General features: G+C 48.4%; 1 protein-coding gene across 1 annotated transcript in view; it reads right to left on the bottom strand.

Annotated features, from left to right (window-relative positions):
* The window catches only part of ATP11C (ATPase phospholipid transporting 11C (ATP11C blood group)), a gene marked incomplete at its 5' end in the record, with an annotated part of 30,334 nt that extends 13,313 nt beyond the window's left edge, over positions 1–17,021 (bottom strand). Inside the window, 11 exons of the mRNA XM_084269352.1 lie at positions 554–704; positions 1,280–1,361; positions 1,905–1,969; positions 2,742–2,792; positions 3,448–3,551; positions 6,388–6,516; positions 7,124–7,231; positions 8,192–8,272; positions 12,439–12,528; positions 14,215–14,334; positions 16,872–17,021. Coding sequence (XP_084125478.1) covers positions 554–704; positions 1,280–1,361; positions 1,905–1,969; positions 2,742–2,792; positions 3,448–3,551; positions 6,388–6,516; positions 7,124–7,231; positions 8,192–8,272; positions 12,439–12,528; positions 14,215–14,334; positions 16,872–17,021 — 1,131 coding nt within the window. The remainder of the gene's footprint in view (positions 1–553; positions 705–1,279; positions 1,362–1,904; positions 1,970–2,741; positions 2,793–3,447; positions 3,552–6,387; positions 6,517–7,123; positions 7,232–8,191; positions 8,273–12,438; positions 12,529–14,214; positions 14,335–16,871) is intronic.
* Between the last annotated feature and the right edge of the window lie 6,766 nt (positions 17,022–23,787).

The raw sequence follows: 23,787 nt of genomic DNA on the forward strand, positions 1-23,787 counted from the left end.
CAGGAGCATCTCTCACTGCTTCACAGTGACCAAGATGATGTTTTATTCAGGGTGTTCCTTTCAAGGATACAGTGCTACAGGCTCACTCTGATCTCAAGTAACTAGAAACAAGGAGCATGTGGCCTGAGAGCAGGGTACAGCTGATGCAGGGACATCCCTCTAAGGCATTCTCAATCCATCAAATAACTGATTTCTACACACTCAACTCTTTTGGGCTTAACTGCCTGAGTTTCAGCAAGTTTAAGAAGCTGGTTGACGTGGCCTCAGTTTACCTATTCAAAGCTGAAATTCATGTAAGGACTCAGGTTAAATCTGCCACTGCATTTATGTAATATATAGTATCTATTACAGCTTTGCCCCACTCCATGCAAGCATCACGACACACAAGCCCAAGAGAGGCAGGAAAGAACTGCCAACAGCAGGAGGGGCTGAAGGAAATGACAGCACTTCCAGCCAGCAAACGAGACTTGCAGGGCTGGCAGCAGACACCATCAGATGAAATAAAACCGCCAGAATAAAGCTGGAGGAGGTTCTGAAATACAAATCCACTTACCTTGAAGGTTTCTCTCTCTTTTTTAGTCTTTTCATTGTACCAAGGCTCATCATTAAATGGATTGCTCTGCCAAACGTACTTCAGAGTCGTGCACACGGTAGCCTTGCTCAATAGGATGCACAAATACACTATCAAGAAAGCGTTGATAGATCTGAAAAAATAGGTTTCTTTTTTAAATTCTTACAGCTATTTTTATATAGAAAATCATGCAAACAAGCAGGAACCAGACTTCCTTACTTTTCACAGAATCCCATACTGGTTTGGGTTGGAAGGGACCTCAAAGCCCATCCAGCCATGGCAGGGACACCCTCCGCTAGCCCAGGGTGCCCAAAGCCCCATTCAACCTGGCCTTGAACCCTGCCAGTGATCCAGGGGCAGCAACAGCTTCTCTGGGCATCCTGTGCCAAGACCTTTCCACCCTCCCAGGGAAGGATTTCTTCCTAATACACAAGGGAATTACAGAAATGCTTCCAACAGTGCTGATATTCCGGGTCAGTTCACATATTTTAACATTTCACAATTCTCTCTTTAAATTAAAAGGTTACTAAATGCAGCTTCTTCAAAGATAGGCTTAATAATCAAATACACAAATTTTCTCTACGATGCAAGGGCATCTGAAACAAAAAGCAGCAGATTAGGGGATTATTTCTGTACAAACCATCCATAAAAACAAAAACCAAACAGCTTTTACTGATTATTCTCTTTTTGCCAACTAGAAATACTCACTTTTCTACAGCAGATCGTTTCTGAGATTTCCCTTGGTAGTTCAAAGCCATTTTCGTTTCCATCCCAGTATAGACCGCAACTCCTACAGAGCATTAAAGCAGCGCCCATCAGGGACTGCAGCCCAGGAGGGACCCAGGTTGCACTCAGCCCTAAGGGGCATCGGTGTTTACGTGAAACTCCAATCCCAGCTGAAGAAAGAGGCATTACCCAAGGACTGTTCGGCTACACAAACCTCTGAGTCTGCTAAATAATGTAATTACACATCTCCTGGAGCACTGGGAAAGAGCCTATGGATCACATACAGTCAGAGAAAACATCAGTCTTCCCTAAGAGCCGTCACCTTCAATCACTAGTGCCTGGGAGTGTGATCCCAGCACACGTTTTCAGCACAGATTTGGGAACAACTCCCTGATTTTCATATCTCAAGCTAAAAGAAAACCTTGCTGAGGTCTATCAGCACCACAGACATAACCAGTTACCTCCTAACTTCACCCTGTCAACTTTGCATACCAAAGGATGCTGGTAGATAGGCAGCAGAGAAGTATTCTCCCTCTCCAGATTTAGTGACCACCATCCACATTATTTATCAGAACTATTTAAATAAATAACAAAAAAAACTGTTCACCATAAATCTTCTTGGTATTTTTGAGGGTAGCACCTTTCAGCAACAGGTTTTCAGGACCCAAAGACCTAAATGTAAAAGAGGTTGTAACATTACCATCACTCAAAGAACATTCAAGCTCCTTTATACTTTAGATGCAGAGATAGATTCTAAACCTAAACAGATGTTCTTTCGATCCTATTACTTGAGTTGTATGTGAAACTGGGCATTAAGCTTTGTTTTCCTCTTTACATCCTTGTATTTGTTTCACCTTTTGCACGCTATTTTTGGTGCTCAAAGTTCCAAATTTCACAGGAAAGCTTTTGAGGAATAAGTGCAAAACATTCCAATCTAACACATTCTAGTACTTATATGGAATCCTGATTTTAAAAGCATGGAGAACCTCTCTCTTCCAGCACAGTCCATCAAAACCAATGGCTTATTTTGCTCCCATTTGTGGTTTTATTTCTCTTTGAAAATCCCAGCCATGACCCTCTGTTGCTTCTAAGGTGAGGGCAGATCCACCACAGCATGAAACACAGCTGGCACTGCTCTGGTGACAGTGCTGCCTGGATGTTATTTACTTATTTAGTTTAAAAAACTCTATTTTGCCACTGTCCAATAAATGTGCTCCTCACCAGCAAGGAAGGTCCTGCACTGCTTCCCCAGGAGGGGCTCAAAGAAACTGCAGGATGGCAGAAGAGCTTAAGTGGAGAGGTTGGTTACAGAATGAAATATTTGGGACAGTTAAAGGAAAAGCAACCACTCCCTAAGGACAGCAGCACGAGTTCAAACCCCTGAAGTCTGATGTAGATTCTCAACCTCCCTGAGGAGGGCTAGTGAGATATCTGCAAGACCAACCTGGCTACAGGCTCTTGGTTGCTTCTGTAGATGAGGATTCTTCCAACAAATCTGCAATAAAAGCATGAGAAACTGGTTTTGCAGACACATCAGTGTTATACACAGCTTCTACAGACACTAAAGAGAGCCCTTTGCAGGAGATAGAAGCAAAACACTTAAATGAGTCTATCTGGGGGTTCAACACTGCGGAGCAGGGGTTGCACTGGGGACTGGGAGAAGCCGTGCACCCCCCATGGCTGGGGGTGCTCCCCAGCAGCAGCACCCGACTGTGCTACACACCCCACTGCATCCCCATCACAGAGAACAAACTGCCTTCAAGGCCATTTAATCACAAAGTCCACTTACTCCTGGTAGTCATTCAGCCCAATGTATTTACTTGGGGGTCGAGTGGCCCAAGCACAGGCACATGGACCGTTCCACCTGTCATGACAAGCGTTGCACCAGGGAGATTTTACTGCAGAAACCAAACCCTAAAAAAGTGTGGTGTCAACTTTGCCAGCCTCATATGGAAGAAGCCCTGCAGCTTATCACTGCCTTGAGAAACCTTTTGGTCTCTGATGAAAATAAAACACTCCTTGCTCCACAGAACTGTAACTTATTCGATCCCCTAAGCAACAGTGCTGAGGTGCCTGCAGGGAGATGACACCAGGCAGCACCAGGGCAGGATGTGCAGGAGGAAAAGGATGCATGGGAGGAGCAGACTCACTTGTAGAGGTCAGGCTGTGGCTGTTCACACTCGATGGTGGCAGTGAGGGTGTCAATGGCTTCATCTGTACAGAGCACGGAGGTATCCCGCACTGCGTAGTGAGTCTGGGCAGAGGAGCAGAAGCAGCGTCACCACAAGATCCCCCAGCAACACAGCCAGTGTTTTACTTAAAATATCACCATGCAAAGGCTTGGTGGCTCTGGAAGCTCCCCCTAGCCCTCACCCCACTCCCACAAAACAGCTGAAGCATCAAGGAAAGACTCGAGTCAATAAGCTTAAGAGAAATTCAGCAGCTCCCTCCTGCTGTAGTGTCTGCTCAGAAAGGCACACACTGAAAGCAGAGCATCTTCAATTTTGCCCCAGGGACTTGCTGCCACCCCAGCTGGGGTTGGGGGGTGAGCATGCAGGTGCCCCCCTGGGGCAAAGGCTCTCCTGGGGACCACCTGCCTGCCCATTCCTGAAGGTAATTAGATTCCAGCGCCCAGGGATCAGGCAGAGCACTGCCAGACTCCAACCTATTTTTAGCAGCTGCTGCTGTGAAGGTTCATCTCTCACAATTAACTGGAAAGCCCACGAAGGATCCGCTCGCTGCCTCCCAGGCTCTATTTATAGGAGCTACTCAGAGCTCCAAGTCACGGCGGGCTGCACGGCAGGCTGCCTCTATCCATCTTCATAAACAAATTCATTAAAAAGCTTCCTCCACTCCTCATGTTTGTGCTCCCCTCCTTGTGCATCCCAGGAGGGACCGTTACGTTACACCGTAGTCATGACATTATAAACACCCAATGGTGCTGCTTGGGTAACCTGCCTGGCTTCTCATATTGAAAGCAGATGCACACACACACACACTCCCTGGTATAAGTCACAGCATTTGTGAAACAACTCAAAACTGTTCCTGCAGTGACCAGCATTAAACCCAGCCCCCATGCAGGATTTCGCATCTGCTGCCACCACGGACACTGCAGTCACTGAGTGATACTTCAAAGCCACATCCTGCTCAATTCCACCATCTCTGGCATCCTCAGTCCCTTCGTGTGCTCAGAAAACCAAAGACTCATGCTTCAAAGCACCCCAAAAAAACCCTTTTTATCACTCTGCTCTGGTTTCCCTTAACCAGGCACCTTTCCCATACCTTGACCTGACATGCCCCAAATACCAGACCCCCCCCCTCCAGGTAGGCAGCAGCTGTGAGTGCAGACAAGTTTGGGCGAGTACCCTCCTTTTGCACCAAACCCAGGTTCCCAACATTCAAGCCATTTCCCCAAACAGCACTTGCTTTTCTATTCCCCCTTCCACTTCCAACTCATCTTCATCTTATCAAGAAACAGGAGACAGCTCCCAGTCACTGACAGGAACCCACAGACCAAGGGAGCCCCACTCCGCTAGTGGAACCAGTACAGCGCACCAGCTCCCTGCACAAGGTACCAAGAGCTGCCCATGAAGAGACAAACCACAGACCCCACACAATATGTATCAGATCAACAACGGTATTCCCAGTGACTTCAGAGCATGCCAGAATAAATCACATCATTTTAAAGCATCTTCCACTTCTACTACTGCAGTTGCTGGTATCCGCATAAATATTTATTAAACACAAGCACAACCACATCTTGGTGTCTCCTGGTGTAAATTATTTCTGTTTTTTTCTTTCTTTGGTTTAGAGAAGAGTGGATTAAAGAAAGAAAATGAACTGAAGAGGAGGAGGACCTGAGGGTCGTGGTAGATGACAGGTTGGCCATGAGCCAGCAGTGTGCCCAGGTGGCTAAGAGGGCCAATGGGATCCTGGGGTGCTTCAAAAGGAACGTGGCCAGCAGGTCAAAGGAGGTGATCCTCCTGCTCTGCTCTGTCCTGGTCAAGCCCCACCTGGAGTATTGTGTCCAGTTCTGGGCTCCCTGGTACAAAAAAGCCAGGGATCTCCTGGAGAGAGTCCAGCAGAAGGATATGAAGATGAATAAAGGACTGGAGCATCTCCCCTATGAGGAAAGGCTGAGTGAGCTGCGGCTGTTCAGCCTGGAGAAAAGAAGACTGAGAGGGGATCTGATCAATGTTTATAAACATCTGAAGTGTGGGACAGAAGGGGAAATAACCATCCTCTTTTCAATGGTCTGTGGGGACAGGACAAGGGTCAATGGCCTCAAGTTGGAGCACAGGAAGTTCTGTACCAATTTGGGGAAGAACTTCTTCACAGTGATGGTGACAGAGCCCTGGGACAGGCTGCCCAGGGGGTGTGGAGTCTTCTTCTCTGGAGATATTCAAGACCCATCTGGACACCGACCTGTGCAACTTGTCCTAGGGAACCTGCTTTGGCAGGGGGGTTGGACCCAATGATCTCTGGAGGTCCCTTCCATCTCCTACAATTTTGTGATTAATCTTGAGCAAGACTAATATTAATTTCACTGCTTGATTAAGGGAGAGGAGAAAAAGAAAACCAGGGGAGATGTTTTTCTCAAGCTGGTGAAATATTCCCCAAGCAAACCTAGACAAACTGCCTCAAAAAAGTCCCAGACCTCAATGGAAAAGCTCAGCTAACCAAGAGAGGAGTGGGCAGGGAGCTGGAGCAGCTACAGGCAGTGCTGTGTGGCCATGCCAGACCTCATGGCCGAGCAGGGGAGCACTAACACGCTTCCCATGACGGGCGATAAGGCAGCAAGGAAGCATTGATGAAGATCGATTCAGTTTGTGGCAGCGCCAGCAGAAACAGCTGGTGGAGATAAAAAGCAAAGCAAACAATCCCCGGGGCACTCTGGTGCTGATGCACTGGGAGCAGAGAAAGGGAGGAGCTGTAATCCCAGCCATGTGGCCACGGGGATGGGCTCCACAGGAGCACCCTCCAGTAAGTCATACACACGCCTGCACAAGTGCTGGCTTCAGTGGCAGCTCCAGGCACCTGAGTACCCCAGAGCACCAGCTCCCAAACACCACCCCATCCATCCCCATCACCTTGAAATTGGACTCGCCATCGAGACTGGCTGTAGTGACGTAACAGGTCCCGTCAGTGCTGCTCGAGGCCAAAAATATCAAGTCACAGGGGAAGGTCTCATCAGCTTTCACCTCTACGATGTCTCCAACCTGGAGGAAAGGAAACACTTGCATGAAAAGCCGTCTCAGCTGTTATTAGATGGGGATGAATTTAGCTTCTCTCAAAGCCTGAGAGAAACCACTTTGGCTAAAAGGGAAAATAGGGTTGAAGAGGTGCCCAGGTCCCTGAACATCACTCCACGCTTGATGGGTTAACCCGAACCAGCACCAGCTCAGCGTGCCCGTGTGGCACAGTATTTATTTCTCCACTAAATCTTGACAAAGCAAAGGACTCTGTACTTGTCTGAAGTGCGGTGTGATAAATTAACGTCAAAGCTAGTGTACTTTCCTGGTGTCCTTGGGAGAGTTGGAAATAGAAGAGGACTGCCTGTCCCAGAGAAGCGCAAAACGCTGACAGATCTGTCACTTGTCAGCCCCGATACAGCTTTTGTGAGACAGCTTTTCAAAAGCAATCAAAGGCAGCTTCGCTCCGTAACCAGGCACGGTTCTTTGAGCATCTCCTCTGAAAGTCAGCACACCAGGGCAGCTCTAACCACAGCACATCCCTCCTCCCCAGCCCCTCACCTCCTCATCACACTCCCTCGTGTCCCCATCGGCTCCATGGATAACCACGCCTGGGTTCTCTGTTACCAGTTACCTTGATTTTCTCACTCTCCTTCTGCACTTGCTTTGCCTTTTCCACAATGAAGACGTTGCTTTTGTTCACTTCGTTGTCAGCTCTGTGCCTCAGCCAGTCCTCGTATCCCTAGGCATACAAATAAGGCAACACAAGCTCATAAGAAAGCAAGTGAGCTAACGAAAGAGGATGAGTAGGGATGGAGAGAGAGTCCTTCCTCAGACCTCCTTCATGCCTGACAAAACATCAACCAGGGTAGCTCAGACTGAATCAATTTATTTTAAAAGCTTCATATGCATATTTGACAGATTCAGAACAGATTAAAATAACACACAAAAATAATCTATATGCAGCGCATGCAACAAGCAGCTCAATTACTGTAACACGTTTCTATTATTCTCAGCGTTGGCAAGAACAGGCTGATAATATGAATAATACACTTAGCACCCTGCAACTCTTCCCTATGGTAACGCAGGACGAGACTCTTCCTCTTCAGTCCTCACTGAAAGGATAAAACATCCCGATTTGAAGCTGCTGGGTTTTACTCCAGCTCTCCCTTCCCAGCCTCTCCAGAGGAAACTTCTTTCATTATTCAGTTCTTCTGTAGAGGAAATTTTTAATGGCACATGTGTGTACGATGGGAGGGAAGAGGGCTTTTAGTGCCACAAGAAGATGAAGACTATGTGTTCTGGGGACTAGCTGAGGGGTTGAACAGAACCTGTCCCTTCCTTTCACCAGCCAGGAGCAATGTGTGGGCTATATTTGGAGCCCATCTCTGCAAAGGCTCGGAGAGCGTTTCTAAATAGGGAAGAAAGATTCGAGTAAAGCCAGAACTAGAGCAGTAACCTTTCCTGACCCTCATGGCTTGCTTACACACAGAGATGGTTTACATCACCAAAACATGAGGGAGATCAATAGCCACACTCAGCACGGGGCTCCTCAAGAAGCAGCAGTGTGCATGTCTGACCTTCTGAGAAGCGTTCACCAGAAGCAGTGGCTTCTGACTGCATTCAAACACAGGCTCATCGTTTTCTGTACCACAGGTCCCAAAGAGCATCTTCCTCTCCCCACACCGACACCTGTATGTACCTGTTTGATAGCTGTGACGGTGATGACAAAGAAGAGAGGGAGGCCGCTGGTCACTGGGCTGGTTGGGGTGTCCACTATCACCTGCAGAGAGAGAAAAAACAATGTATTGCTGACAACTGGTTGTCAGGCAGCAGAAGAAACAGAAACCCTGCTAATGGAGGAAAACAGCGTGCTCGTCTCACTGGGGTAAGTCAGAACCCATCAGAGGAGGAAGGGGCACAAGAGAATGACCAACACAGGCACCCCTGAGAGTACTCTCCTCCATCTCAGGGAGACTACAACACCTCCTGAAGACCACAGGATGCCCTCAGGTGGGAAAATCCCTATCAGAAGTAGTTTAAAAGGTAAACTTGAGCTTCCTCTAGTGGGAAACAAAAGTCTGGATGAGTGAGATGCTGGGGATGGGCTACATAGATGCAACTACTCCAAGAGTAGCTGCCAATCAGCCTGCACCTACCACAGGGTGTGTTTGAAAGAACCAAGGTGGGGAAGGAGGATGGGGTGGAGACAGCAGCAATGCTTGGTGTAAAAACGACTCCCATTTCTCACTCAGCCACAGGGAAGCTGTTTCTTCTCTTTGGCAGTACAGACTGGGCACATCTGAACCCTAAAACATGGCTGGTTTTGAGAGAGACGACGGTACCAGTCATCTCAAACCACTGACACTCAGCGGTTAGAGCAACACACACCAGTCCAAATTACCCATGAAATATATCACAGGATAAAACAGGAATATTTAAATTAAACAGAAATCCACACTTTGCCTTTAGGCTTTCAAACGTGGAGTTCAGACCACGGTTTAAGCACAGCAACTGCACAAGAGCCTTGGGGCAGAGCGCTGGATCCTTCCTGAGCTCAGTGTGATGCTCAAGCCATCACTGCAGCAAACACCAAGCCCCTCCATCGTTAATTAAACTTTTGGACTGTTGGGAAACCGGTTTCTTTTGACTGTATTGTGCCTCAGCCTGAGGGTGAGAACAGCAAAACAGGTTCATAACCTGGAGGGAATAACACAAGCGGAGGACGAGCTGCACCCTTGCCCCACCTCCCAAACCAAGGCACGCTAGGTTGGCCGTTTTTCCTGCTGTCCCTGAGAGCACAGGAGCACGAGAGGCAGATGGTGAGGGCTGCAATAAAAGGGCCAGGGAAGCTCAGCAGAAAGGCTTTGTGTCCCCACAAAGGGACTTTGTCTCCCTCCACTTGTTTGCGCTTCCCTGGCACGCTCGCAAACAGCAGCATCTGTATATTGATTGTTTCAGGCTGCCTGTGAAATGCTGTGTTAAGGACAGGACTGCTCTTACCAGCTGGGAGGAAGCTACATGGACAATTTTAGCTCTGTGAAACACCATACACTACAGTTTTACCCTGCACTATTGGGCCCAACAAGAGAAGAGCCAGAAGATACTGAGGTGGAAAAGATACACCCCACGAAGCAGACAGGTAAGTGGTGTACAAGTCATAAAGCTTGATGGTAAACCAAGGCAAACACAACAAATATTTCCAGGAACACAAATTTGGCTCACTCCAATGGGTATAAAATGTTTACTAACAGAAAGTCTAGTAGAAACCAGATTTTGGAGGGACAACCTTGAATGAGGATGGTGCCCTGTGTCACGTGGACACATCTCACACAGCGTGTGATGGGCACTCACTGGAGCAGCAGCAATAGAAGCTTAAGCCAGTGAGACAAAAGTTGTCTTGCAAAAATTGGACAGACCCTGAAAATACAGGAGGAACATTGGCTTTTAGCTGAGAAGGGCAAGGGAGAGGACCTCCTGATGCCCAGCAGGAAGAGCTCTTTGCACTAGACAAGTCTCAATTGTATTTGTTTAAACAAATGATACAATTTCTCTCCACACAAACCCTGGGTATTTGAAGGTTGCATCCCATGCAGCCCTGTGTATCCCATGGCTGGATCCTGCTCTTCCCCTTCCCAGCTGGTGGAAATCTGAGGGACATACACACGATGTACCAGAACAAAGGTTGAGTCCTTTGAAGCTATTTTTAGGCTGGTTTAGGACTTCAACAGCTTAATTTGGATCCACTTAAAAGTGAAAAAAAAAACCCTCCTGTTACTTAACAGTTTCTTCCTAGCTCACTGTTCAGGAGACTGAAGACCACAGTCCAGAAGTCATCTCCATCAGTCAAAACAGGCATTTTTCATTCTTGGCAGATCCTAAATTAGCTTACTGCCATCAGCTTGGTCTGTCTACAAAGATACTTGGACTGCACTTACTCCAGGTAAGCCACTTCTAGAATCATAGGATGGTTTATGTTGGAAGGGACCTACAAAGACAGGCTGACAGAGTTGTTATTGTTGAGCCTGGAGAAGAGAAGGCTCCAGGGAGATCTTATAGCAGCCTTCCAGTACCTGAAGGGGCTACAGGAAAGCTGGGGAGGGACTTTTTAGGGCATGTAGAGATGGGACGATGGGGTAGATTTAGATTAGATATCAGGAAGAAATTCTTCGCTATGAGAGTGGTGAAGCCCTGGCACAGGTTGCCCAGGGAAGTGGTGGATGTCCCCTCCTTGGAGGTGTTCAGGGCCAGCTTGGATGGGGCCTCAAGCATCCTGGTCTAGTGAGAAGTGTCCCTGCCTATGGCAGGAGGGGTGGAACTCTTACTCCATTTCCTTTCAGTGCTACATTAGGTGAACCAAAGAAACAGCTATTTGTGTCCCTGTCAGAGCACTAATAGGTGGTTTACGTTTAACACACGCAGTTTCTCTTCCTCTCTCTAAAACAAGAGCAGAATTTGGAGCCTCAGAGCAGCAGACATTTTGATGAAGGGTTTGAGCAGCAGGTACAGCGGATGCACCACGCCATTCCCCAAGCCCTGTGATGCTCCACACCTGATGCAGCGTGTAGGGCGATTCCATTCAAGTAATTTAAAGATAAGCACCAACACTGAAGTTATAGGTGCCATTAATCAAGGTGTAAGCCTTGCTATATTAAATGAATGGAGTGTCCTTGAGCACCTTCTTTTTTTTTTTAAGGCAAGTGACATCTCCAGAACGATGAGTGCCCAGGGGCAGCCGGTTAGTCTACAGGGCAGCAAGTGTATTAGTGCTGTCAGGTTGGGTTTTGTTTGGCTGGGTATGGTTTTTTTTCCCCCCTCTAATAGAGCACGAGGGTTGCTTCCTGATTTTAGAGACACTGACAGGATACAACTGAGGAAGGAAGAGCCAGGCTCTTCTCTCACCTGCACCTAAGACAGGTAAGCAGCTAAACTGCAACCGGTTTTGTAAGGATAAATCAAGAATATCCTGTGTTCTTCACGGCCAGAGGGTCAACAGATAGAATGTAATAATGCCATGTCACTGAACAGCCAGCTCCACAAAAAGGACATCCCAGCTCCAGGGCGTCGCTTCAGTTCAAGGCAAATTACAAATTCGCTCTGACAAAATGGAGCCCTGCCAGGGAAATCAAGGGGTGGGGAAGAGCCAGCTGATGCCAGGGTAAATCCGCCTCTCACGTAACACTGCCAAGAGGAGCCATCCACAGCCGCTGCATCTTGGGATCCCCCGGTTCTGTGGCAGCCACTGAAATGACTACAAGCTGCAGCTCCTCACTGCAAGCATAAAACACTTTAGATGCTCATCTTAAACACACAGCTCAGGGATACCCCAGACCTGAACCACCCAGACCCCGGAGCAGCCAGCTAAGAGCAGGATAGTTGCAGTGGTGTGACTTCATGTGCCAGGACAGAGTTTTTGATGCCCGTTTTCAGCCCTAGAGCAGGACGTGTGCTGAGCCCCAGGTCTCAGTAGAGGATTTCAAAGGCTGAGTAAACGTGCTGCGGTGATTCTCCTCATCTCCCTTTGCTCCAACATATTTTGACAGCCCACCTCTCCTGCTCACCTTGAAGTTCACCATAACGAAGATATGCAAATATAACTTCAGAAAAATACATGGTTATGCAGAAGTAACAAAGATGACCAAAAACTAGATCCTAATTCCATCGTGTCAAATGTATTTTCACCAGTTGAAGGATGTTAACAGTTAAAAGAGTGAAGCTATTTTTATAATTGCTCCATCAGTTGTTCAAACATCATCTCAGACAGGCCCAAATATTTTAATTGTTATTATGCCTCAAGCCATGTGTCAGAATTATAACACAGCCTTCCAATTAACAACCCCCCCCAACCCACCACTTACAGGCACTAGAGTCAGTTTTGAATCTCAATCCTTTTTCAAACTGCTCTTACCACCAGTACATAAATAAAACCTTTGGCATCAAGGCTCTTACCTGCACGAGGAAGATGATGAGGAAGTAGAAGTTGGCGATTCTTCTGAACTGCTCAAAAAGGTTCTTCGGGAGGAAGTTCCAGAGGGTGTACTGCAGGGAGAGAGGGGGGTTCACAAACTGACCAAGCACGGGGCTTACCAGGGACTTTGGCTATAAAATAGGAAGTATTTGCACTGAATAGGAAAGTTCTTCCCTTTAACCCAGTAAGGAGCACCACAGTGAGCTGCCTGAGAAACCCCAGCGTGTGCTCTGGGTCTCAGCTTTAAAACCCAGAGCGTGAAGCAGTAGGATGCTGAGATGGCACTGAGTTCCCACTTCAGCTTCCAGCTCCAGCTCTCGCTGCTGGTTCATTGTACATTTGGAAGTGTCTCACAGCTACATGAGAGTTTTAGTTCCTGTGCTTTAAAGTAAGGAACTATCTTTGGTCTACGTAACCCAAACCACAAGATTGGAGGTGGTGAAGGGTAAGAGATAAAAACAACAGGATCCATTTCAGCAAACAACTTCTAGATAGATGTCTGCAGAGACATGATTTAATGAAGAGGCAATGCGCAGTGCAGAGGTTTGGGTTGGGTTTTTTCCCAGAAATCCCTTTAGAGTTCTCTTCTATTAAAAATAAGCCATGCTGCCCTCACAAATTTGTTATCAGGATGTGCTTTGTTATCATTTTAAGGCAGCTGCTGAAGCATTTTCTTTAGAAAACGTGTGGGATTTAAGAACAACATGGAAAACAATGGGTCTAATATCTGATCTTTCAGTCTGACTGCAGTAAGCAGAGAATAATAAACAGCCAAGTCTCAAGACCAATGTCCTCTTAATTCAAAATGACACTGGTCAGGTAAGAAGACTCCATGCCTCTTGCATGCCAGGGAAACATCAATGGGAATGCTACACGAGTTGCTAGACTCAAAACTTCTTCTCAATATAAACTCAGACAGCACAGAAACATGAAAACAAATAAGATCCAAGCTGTATAAAAAAGAAAGGGGAGGAAAACCCCCCCTTAGAGCTCAAGTAGGGGGAAACTGAAGCCTAACTATACACTGAGTATCACAAATCCTGAGCAACGTAATACGTATCCAGCTGTGTTGACAATATCAGATGCCACTTGTTTGATATTTTCCTCGAATTGGTTTCATATCTTTTGAAATAGCTTCATGAATGTCATGGAAAAAAGCGAAGCAGAAGGCAGATGGGTGTCATCACAGTTTTCCACCATAAACAAAAGCTGCATTAATACCATACGAATGTTTCCCCTTTCATCCGAAGGGATAAACATGGCATGGTTATTTTTGTCCTATCTCAAGAGAGAAAAATCCCATGGAGCAAAAAGAATTAAATGAAATAGGGGAAATCTTATTTCTCTGTCCATTTATAAAATAATCCCCACTCCCTTTTGCGAGTCCGAGTTGCTCGTGCTGTATTACAATCACCCTCCCCTTTCTTCCCAAGGGGAATGATAGAAAACATCAAAACACAAACAAAACCACCAAGAAATACCCCAAACAAGGAAAAAACACAAAAAAAACCCCCACAAAATCCTCATTTAGCCTGGGAGGAATGAACTCACACACATCCCACTGGGACTGACTGGAAGAAATGAGGCTGGACCTGTGGTATGAGGTACGTACCGGGCTGCTCCACCTGCAAAGGGACCTTTACACCCATCCTGGGGGGATTCAGAGTTTCTCAGTTTCAAATCCAGCCACCAAATAAAAAGAGGGTGAATCTGTGAGGAGGAAACACAGGTGCACAACGCACCCTGAGCGAGCTCACCTTGGAGGAGACGATCCTGTTGTCGCAGAACTTCTGTGCCACGTACGCGTCCGTTTCCAACACCGGCCGGTGCCCAACCACCACGGTGCGTGTGCCAACCCGCTTCTCTTCCCCAGCACACTGTCAGGGCAATCAGAAAGAGGGGAAAAAAATTAGCTTCTAGCTCCAAAAAGGTCAAATATGTGTAGTGATAGCTTCCAGCTCCTGAACACACCGTGCGGTTCACCTGAAATAAAGCAGCTGGAACCTCAGAAATTCACTTCCAGGACCCCCAGGACGATGGAAACCATACCCTCCTGCACACTTGCTCTCCTGTCAAACTCTCAATTCCACCCAGTATGGTGGAACACACTGGTGCACACCGACCTAGGATTTAACTTTAAAAAAATATTAAAAAGAAATTATACTTCTGCTACTTTATAAATCTCAGCTCAAACTAGAAATAACAACGCAGGCTGTTTCACATCACAAACTCCAAAGATGTGCTGGGGACGCCAGCACATCTCACTGGGGTCTTATTTTAAGGCAGAATGAGATGTCACAAGTGAATGATAACCTGGTGTCACAGGGGCTTGACAAAAGTCCCTCTGCTCTGCAGCAGCCAGGGGAAGGATGATGGGAATTACAGCAGAATAAGCTCAAACAGAGGGGAAGCAGTGTGGCTCTGTAGGAGGTGAGCATCCCTTGCACAAGCAATATTTGTGACTGGCAACCCAGGGCTCTAGCAGAGCCCCTGCCATCCCCACAGCCCTTGCAGGCTTCCCATGGGAGGTCACAGCACCTGTGACATTAAAGACAGATCCTCCCAATCCCATGGAGTGCCTGTTAAACGCCACAGAGTAAACATACACTTCAATATACCAAAGGTAACATGCTCTTCTACTTAAACACAACTCAAATACCTAATTTCCAACTTCCTACGATGCCATTATAAAAACCACTTGTGCCTACAGCCCTAGGGATGGCTCTCAGGTGGCTGGGTCAACACCATGGGCTCCATTTCCATCAGCTTCCAGCTCTGGGCTGCCCAGCACACACAAGGTCCTTGGTGGATCAGGAAAGTCTGTTTTCAAAAGAAATGAAACTTTGCAATAGTTTAACAGTCTGAGATTCACTTTGCACATAAAGAAGTGTCCCTGCCACAGACGCTCACAGCCAAGGGAGGAGACCCCAGGAAGCGTTTTGCAAGGTTGAATTTTGAATTATGAAGTCAATTTAAAATGCCCACTAAGAGATGGAGTGGAGGAAAAAATGGGCCTTCTTAGGCCAGGCTAAGGTTCTCTTAGAGTTAAGGCTTTGGATTGTAAAGCATGAGCTGGGAAGATATTTGTCACTGCTTATGGTTCAAGGGTATTAGCAGGCAGCAGGGCTGCTAAAACACCAGCGGATACTGTTCATGCTCCACTTAGTCTTATTAATCCTCAACCCCAGAGCTTGTTTGCTTTGAAACCCCACCAGGGCAGGTGCCAAAAATGCCAAATCCCTATAACACATCAGCTGCCCATGGCAGGCTCAGCTGGCCACGGGTGGATGCTCCTGGCATGCCCTGGGTCCAGCTCAACAGCCAGGCTGTCCAAAGGGGCCATCCTAGGCAGTCCATCAACATGGAAGCCAAATCCAGCTGGAGAAAAGGTCCTCTGAGCACAACCACACTAAGACAGCAACACCTGGGACTAGTTGCTGCTTGGGGACAGCTTTACAAAAAATAATCTATAAAAATTAAAGCCAGCCCCGTTCATGTACCTGGAACAGCAGCAGCTGAATGGATCCTGCTGCACCAGGAGCAGGGCTTGCCCGAAGAAAGCAGCAGCATCTCCTTCCCCTTCTCCCCACCCACATCCACAGCATCTTTAAAATTAGAGAAGTGTTTCTACATGATGCCTAAACCCAGTCAGGTGTGCAGACCATTCCCACTATAGCTGTCCTCAAACCTCCAGCAGCAATGAGCAGAATAAAGCTTCCAGCATCCCTGCACGATGCAGATCCAGCAGCAGCAGCCACCAGCACCCCTCCACTGTACCCCAAACACAGACTGGGCAGGCACATGCTCCCAGCTTGGGGATGCCAGCACCTCAGCCCCGGCTCAGCCTCAGCACCACTGCCTGTAGCAAACAGTGCATCATCTGAACTAGAAAGAGACCCAAAAAAGACTCCCTGATATATCTGCCAGGGGGTGGCAGCGACAGGTCTAGACACCCTGCCCTGGGGCAGCGAGAGGCAGAGCCATGTATCCACGCCACAGGCTGTCCCCAAGCCCCTCATCCTGTCCCCAGGGAGGAGCTGGAGCCAGGCATGCCTGTGAGCATCCCTCCAGGCCGGGCAGAGCTTCCCTGCCCGGGTGGAGTGCAGGGGAAGGAGCAGAGGGGTGAGGGCTTGGCAAACACAAGCATTGGGACGGAAGCTGCAAAGCTCTGGCTAAAACATTCCCGGAAAGATACAGACAAGTATTTACCCTGCAAGACCAGTTAGCCATGGAAATTCTGGAGCACCTAAAGAGGAGCCACATCCTGGTGCGGTGTCAGCTAACCGAGCCCACTGCTCTTCCACCAAGCCATCACCACCAACTCCTAGGTGGGCTTCTACCCCTCACTTCCCCCCCTTGGGTTACTCATTTGAGGCATCTCCTACAAAGATGCCAGCAACCCCCTCCACGGTACGTCAGAGCCCTCGGTGGCCACGGCGAAGGCAGAAGTCCTCACTACACCGTCTAACCAGACTCCCACCGCTCCTGCCACTTCACTTCCCATTCTCCTGCCCACCCCACCGCGCAGCCACGCGAGCAGCAGGACGGCTCCACACATCTCCATCTCCTTCCACTTCCCAGAACGCCAGCACGCACCACCACCACCACCACCACCACCACCGCACCACGGCGGGGGGCTCTGGCTCAGCTCAGCAATTAAAAGCTCTTATTTTGACAAGCCCACCTCAAACAGCTCGCTGGGCTGCTAATAGATTGCTACGTCTTAATCACGGCTCTCCCAGGAGATTTAGGGAGTAACTGCCAGGCTTTGGGGAAAGTTATAAAATATGCAGATTAGCAGGGAGAGGATTTAGACTATTTTTTCCCCCCCCGACTGCCTTTCATCAAAAATTGTAATTCTGATGGCAAAATAAGAAGAAAATATCCCTTGGATACAAGTCAAACAGCTGCCTGGTTGCCTGCTGGGGTTCTATAAAGCCCAAGCTGCTGGGTGCAGGAGTCAGACAGCGCAGGCAAAACCCAGAGTTTCTGCTGCTGTTCGGAGCTGGCAACGGGATTTTAGGAGAAGAACTGCATCCTCCCCATCAGGACTTGATCACCTCCCTCTGCCCAAGTTGTGGTGACTTGAGGAGTGCCAGGAGAACCAGAGCTGTCCGTAGAGACTGACAGTGCCAGACTGCCCACAGCCTCAGGACCACGCACTGGGACACTGTGCAGCATCCTCCTACCAAGCCACAAGGATCACAGAGTCACAGACTTGTAGGGGTTGGAAGGGACCTCCAGAGCTCATCTAGCCCAACCCTCCTGACAAAGCAGGGTCCCTAGGACAGGTCACACAGGTGAGTGTCCACACGGGCCTGGAATCTCTCCAGAGAAGGAGACTCCACACCCCCTGGGCAGCCTGTCCCAGGGCTCTGTCACCCTCACCGGGAAGAAGTTCTGCTTATTGCTGTGGAACTCCCTGTGCTCCAACTTGAGGCTATTGCGCCTTGTCCTGTCTCCACAGGCTGGTTATTTCCCCTTGTGTCCCACACTTGAGATATTTATAAACATTAACAAGATCTCTTGTTCTCTTAGCCTTCTTTTCTCAGGGCTGAACAGCCCCAGTTCTTTCAGCCTATAAGGATGTGGGGATGCTGGTAGGTGACCACAGGCTGCTCTCTGCCATACTGTCACCCAGCAGCCCAGAATATCTCCAGCAATATCAGGGGGGGAGGGTGGGCATCACACACCCCAGCAGTCAAGAGGAGGAGGTATTTTTGAGAAGAGCCACTATCCAGTTTGCATCACCTGAAGACCAGTCCCAAAGATGCAGGTCTCTTCCTCAACAATTCAAGCTCCCTGCTCCACTACTTCTCCTGCCTAACCAAGCCCATCAGTGAGTCAGCCTCTCAGCAGGACATCCAAACCAGATTTCTCCCAAAGGAGCTCAGCTGGAAGACAAGAGGCAGAGAATCGAGCACAAATCACAGGAGATAAAGACGAGGCCAGAGCTGCTGTTCTGCCAGGAATGCCCTTCTCAGCTAGCAGCTCACTATCCATCTTCCCTTCCCACATTGGGCAGGACCAGGCTGTAATAACTAACCACAGCATCACCACTGGCATGGGTGGGCACACAGGGCTGCGCTACGCTCTTCCTCGTGCCATGCAGAAATTCAGACACAGAACATATATCTCTTTAAGGTTTTGATGTAAGCCAACATTCCTGTACTTTCAGGTTCGTATAAAGCCCACTTATTGCCAGAACCAGCAGTTCTGAAGAGGCAGCATCAGGGATAACAGCTCTTTTCTTCTTACCCAAATTTTAAACACCCATCTAAACACATCGATATGCCCATGGGCAGTCAGCTGAGGTTTGGCTTTTTTGCTGTAAACTTTTCCTTGAGGAGTCAGGAAGATGTACAGTCTGAAGGCATCAGGCCAGGGTTAAAGTCTACGGATGCAACTAATGACCCAATATAATTTAGGGCTTGAAGCTGCTGGAGCGTTACGTAGACAGCAGAATTATGTTTGCAGCCCACAGCACTCCACAAATTCTTCGCCTGAGCCTGGGCAAGCCACCCTTAATGCATCTTTCCCTCTGTGTCCTTCTCCCACAGACATGTCCTACTGCACCACAAAGCTCCTGTCCACCTCCCAGAGAGGCTCCTCTTCCTTCACCCTCCAGAATTTCTGGGCACCCACCACAGCACTGTGTACAGGACCCAGCCAGCTTGATAAAAATTGCAAACCTGGGTAAAAATTAGCAAGCCTGGGTAAAAAATTAATGGGGTTAGACAGAGTTCAACAGGAGGGGTGAACCTGTGCTCTGAGCAGGCTAATTCTAGGGCGGCTGCAGAACGCAGAGTTTAATTATATCCCCCATATGGAAAACAAGTGTCTGTGCTACCTGCTGGCCCCATTTCCAGAAAATAAAATAGCAGCAGGGGAAAAAAAAAAGAAACCAACCCAAACAACCCCAAACTACCATTTGATTTACTGTAGCTGCAGAAAGCACCTAAACCAGAGCTAACTAATCAAAAGAAACTCCTTTCGTGTTTGCTGCAGATATGGTCGGGCCAGAAAGTAAACACAAATAGCTCATAGAAATAAAGGGCCAATAAAAACCACAGGCATTCTGAAAGAAAAAAAGCCCAGTCATCTGCTAAAGCCAGAGATAATTATACGGCACAAGCACAAAGCTCAAACGTTTGAATGAAATCACAGCTTATATTCAATATATGCAGGGGGAAGATTAAATCATATTACTTGGCTTAGATCTCACGAACAGCTGAAAGCCTCATCACTCCCCGTATTGTTCCATTTAGCATAAAAGTAGTAGAGAAGACGACCTGATTTACAAAAAAAGCCTGCAAAAAGTCACACCGCCTCCCAACGCAGCCTGTTCCAGCCCCCATTTCATTTATCCCCACAAGAAGCAAGAAAAACACAGCCACCCTTTTAAAAAGCCTCTGCAGATTCACCAGCACCTTCCCAAACCCACCCAGCAGCCTCAGGAAGCCGCTCAGCACAACGTCCTCGTTGCCCAACCGATAGCTTTTTTTTTTAATTGCCCTTTTTCTTGCCAATTTTTTACATTCCTCTTTGTCCTTAGTCATTTCTATGTGAGTACAAGCAATGCTTTGAGAAAAACCTGAATAATTTAGCAGCTCGGAATATGCTTACCCACACCGACCACATTTTTTAGGCAGATCTGATCTGAGAGAACTCCGTCGGTCGGGATCGACCCCTCTGCTCTGCCCTGAGTCTGAGGGAAAGGATCAATAACATGTGCAAGTCCTCAGGGGGGGAAATAAACAGCACCCAAACCAAACAACATTGCATTTAAAATACCAGGAGCCCATCGGCCCCAGGGAAAGGGTGGGAGGTGAGCACAGCGCCCAGTTCCCGTCCCACCGGAGCAGACGTGCTGCTCATCCCAAAGAAGGAAGGACAGTACCTTGGGAAAGCAAAAAGGCTGAAGTTTCAAATGGCCTTCCTCCTCCTCCACTGCAGCTGAAGCTCCCATTCATATTTCAACTAGAGAGGAAAGAGGACCACCAAGGGCTGACTGATGGGGGAAGCCGGTGCCAGCAAAGGTGGGTTAACCACGTGAGCCCCCAGACTGAGCAGAGCAAGCAAGAGCAGAAGAGAATCCCTGGGAAAAAGGATCAATACTTTTTTAAACCTATGGTCAGCACATGATGGGGCTCAACACCCAGACCTCATCCCTGGCTCCCCGTTGGAGGCAACAAGGTGGTGGATGCTGCGCTCCAGAGGAGCATCATCAACCCAGAGCATCACATCCTTGATGTACATTGAGGTGCGTCCAGCGACATGAAGGGCTGCAGCCTGAGCCCCTCTGTCCCACCATCTGGGCTTGCAGGAAGGTCACCTTCACCAAGGACAATGGGCTGGAGAACAGCAGAGCCCAACAAGGCTGAGTTTCCTGGAAAAGCTGACTTGGGCAATCAAGCCTCTGATAAAAGCAGACACACACACGTCATGAAGCAGAGAACAGGGAAAGGGCTACTTGAAGGATTTATAGAAGGGTGGAGAGAGGAAATACGAGTGCTTTCCCCACACAAGACATCTACTGACTTGGGGAGCACCACACACAGGGGTAACCATCAAAAAGAGCTTTTCTGGTGTGGAGCTTGGTTTGGTTGTGGTTTTACCTTCTCCACGTGCAGGCAGCCTACCCCCTACCCCCAAATCACACCGTACTGCATCTACCCAGCAAACACACCGCTGTCCCTAATCACAGCTTCACTCTGCACAAAGTCAGGATCACACGTGACACAGGAAGCCAAACAAACCCAGACCAAAGCCAGCAGATACAGACTGGGATAACTTTATCTCAGCACTGCTCTTTGGGGAAAAAAACCTGGTGCTCCTGTTCAAACAAACACCAACCTTTGGAACTTGTCAGGATCCCCACTCTTTTTTTTTCCCCCCTCCCCTGCCCCGCTGGCAGCCAGGGTTATGAAACCATTGCTCATCTTAACATTCAGGCAGCATATTTTTATTTTTGGCAGCCCAAAAGAAAAAGTTCTGACCAGCACGCTGCCAGCATATCAAATTCAGGCTCACAGGAACACTTCAAGCTCAAGAACAGAAAGAGGACTTTTGAATAAAAGCCCAAATGTTTTGCAGAGGTCACAAAGCAAACACAATGAGGTTCTCCTGCCTTCAAACCTCTTCCTCCCTCCCTTCCCTGTCCCAAGCTGTGCACCTACGTCTGCTGAACAGCAGTTATTTTAGCAGTGCAGTGAACCCTTTCAGAGCAGTGATTTGCCCTGGGAAAAAATAAAATGAAAGTAAACTGGAAGAAAATGTCCAAGTTTGCAATTGTCAGTGCTTGCATCAGGCAGCAGGGCTATAATTTGTTGGTTTTCCCGTTGCTTTCTGAAAGCCTGAGCTCTCCAGTTATAGAAAAAAAACCCAACCCCTAAATACCATGTTATCCACCCCAGCTCAGACTGACCTTACACTGACCTCTGCCACATACAAGCATTTTGCCCCTTTTTGAAGGTTTCCCAGCATTTCAGAGCCAGGCTGCTGGCTGACCAGCAAGAAGCCCGTTTCCCAGAGCAACTTCCTTCCTTTTTCCCTGGCAAGTCCACCCAGCCCTGTACTTGCAGGGGGCAGAGGCTGCAGACCCCAGGGCCAGGGTGCGTGTCACAGCAGCAACCCAGAAGCAAGGTCTGGTACCCAGGTCTGTCCAGCCCACATACCTCCAGGTCCAGTTTTCCCCAGGGATGCTGTTGTATTTCCCACATAACAGCCACCAGTACAGATGGCAGGGCAGGTCTGGGCTGAGGGGAGGATGACCAAGCCCAACACCAGCATCCCAAGGTGGTTGTGGTTGAGCCCCCGCAACGTGTACCCAAGGTCCAAGATCCCCAAGTGCTGCTATGCTGCTCACTCATACTGCTTCAGATTAAGCTTTTCTACTCCAAGAAAGTAAGAGATGCCATTTTCTAAACCCCCTTTTGCTCCACTGCTGAGAAATCTTTCCACAGAAGTAGCAGGAGATCATAGAGGGAAAAGAGGGAGAAAACACCTACTGCAGCCCCTCACTCCACAGCCAAAGTCAGCTCCACGCATCCCAGACCCCATCCGGAGTTACTACAGGAATCAGACTGCTCCTTAGGGCTGCAGACACAGTCCCACTGTGAGAGTGGATGAGTGCATCCTACCCAGACAGGGCAGAAACCCTCAGCGCTCGGCCCAGCACTGCTTATCTTCCGGAAATCCTTTCGGCTCCGGTTCCTGCCGGGCCGGAGAGCAGCTCCAACAGAGCACATGCTGTCTGGGAATGGCTGAGCACCAGCACTGAGCTAAGCCAGCTTTGGCACCGGGAGGGAACTCTTCTTACCCCCTGGGACACAGAGATGAGTGGCCCTGGGATGCTGGGCTTGGTGTGCTCCATCACAGCACCGCCGGCTGCAGCAGCCAGCCCATCCTGCACAGGAGAGGACAGCATCCCAAGAGAGGACTCAAAGCCATCCCACCCTATCAGTTGCTTTCTCTGGACCAGCACTGGGATAAGGGCGTTCCTACTCAAGAGTTACCATGACAAGCTCCTTCACTAAGATTTCCTCTCTCTGCACATCTCCTCTTCCCACCCTGCAGTTACCGGAATGGGACTTGTCAAGTGGAAAGTCCCACTTCCATCCATTCAATTCCACTGGAAGAAACCACCTCAAGGAAGTGATGCACTCCACAATAGTAGTTTGGCTGATAGAAGGAACACAGCCCTCTGGGCATTGCAGCTAATTTTACTGTGCTCCCTCCCTGAGCAAACATTTGTAAGAAAAGGTGAGCTGGAAGGAAGCGAGGAGGGGTGAGGGGAGAATAAACAACTCTCACAACTCAGAGTAAACAAAACTGGCATGCAAAACACCACCCTGCCAGCCAAAAGAATAATAAAAATAATACTGCATTTTAAGCTTGGCTTTGCAGCCCACATAAACGTGGGGCTGCTGCTGAGCAGGTGCCCCCTGTGCAGCCTGAGCCCCCCAAGCCCTAAGGCAGAACTCTGGACCTCACATCACCTCTGGTCCTTACAGGCAGCAGCCACTTGACTTTAAACACTGGGGAAGAATTACACAGAAATTATAATAAAAGATGGCAGGGCTGCTCACAAAGTAGGGTGTTTTTTTCCCCTTACATTTAATTTCCCAGCAGTAAAGGGTTTTTTTTCCCCTCTCAAGCCAACTGCGGCTCAGCCGACAGAGCACGGTGTCGCTGTAGTCTAGTGGTACTTAATTTTTATTACTGCTGAAAAGATCTTGGATTGCAATACCAGAGAAACGCTTCAAATTGTCTAGCCTTGCCTGTTGCACATCTTACTCAGCTTTTCTAGGCCCTTTACTGCAGGATCC

This window comes from Gallinula chloropus, assembly GCF_964237585.1.
Source record: "Gallinula chloropus genome assembly, chromosome: 11".
In the NCBI taxonomy this organism is placed as follows: Eukaryota; Metazoa; Chordata; class Aves; order Gruiformes; family Rallidae; genus Gallinula; species Gallinula chloropus.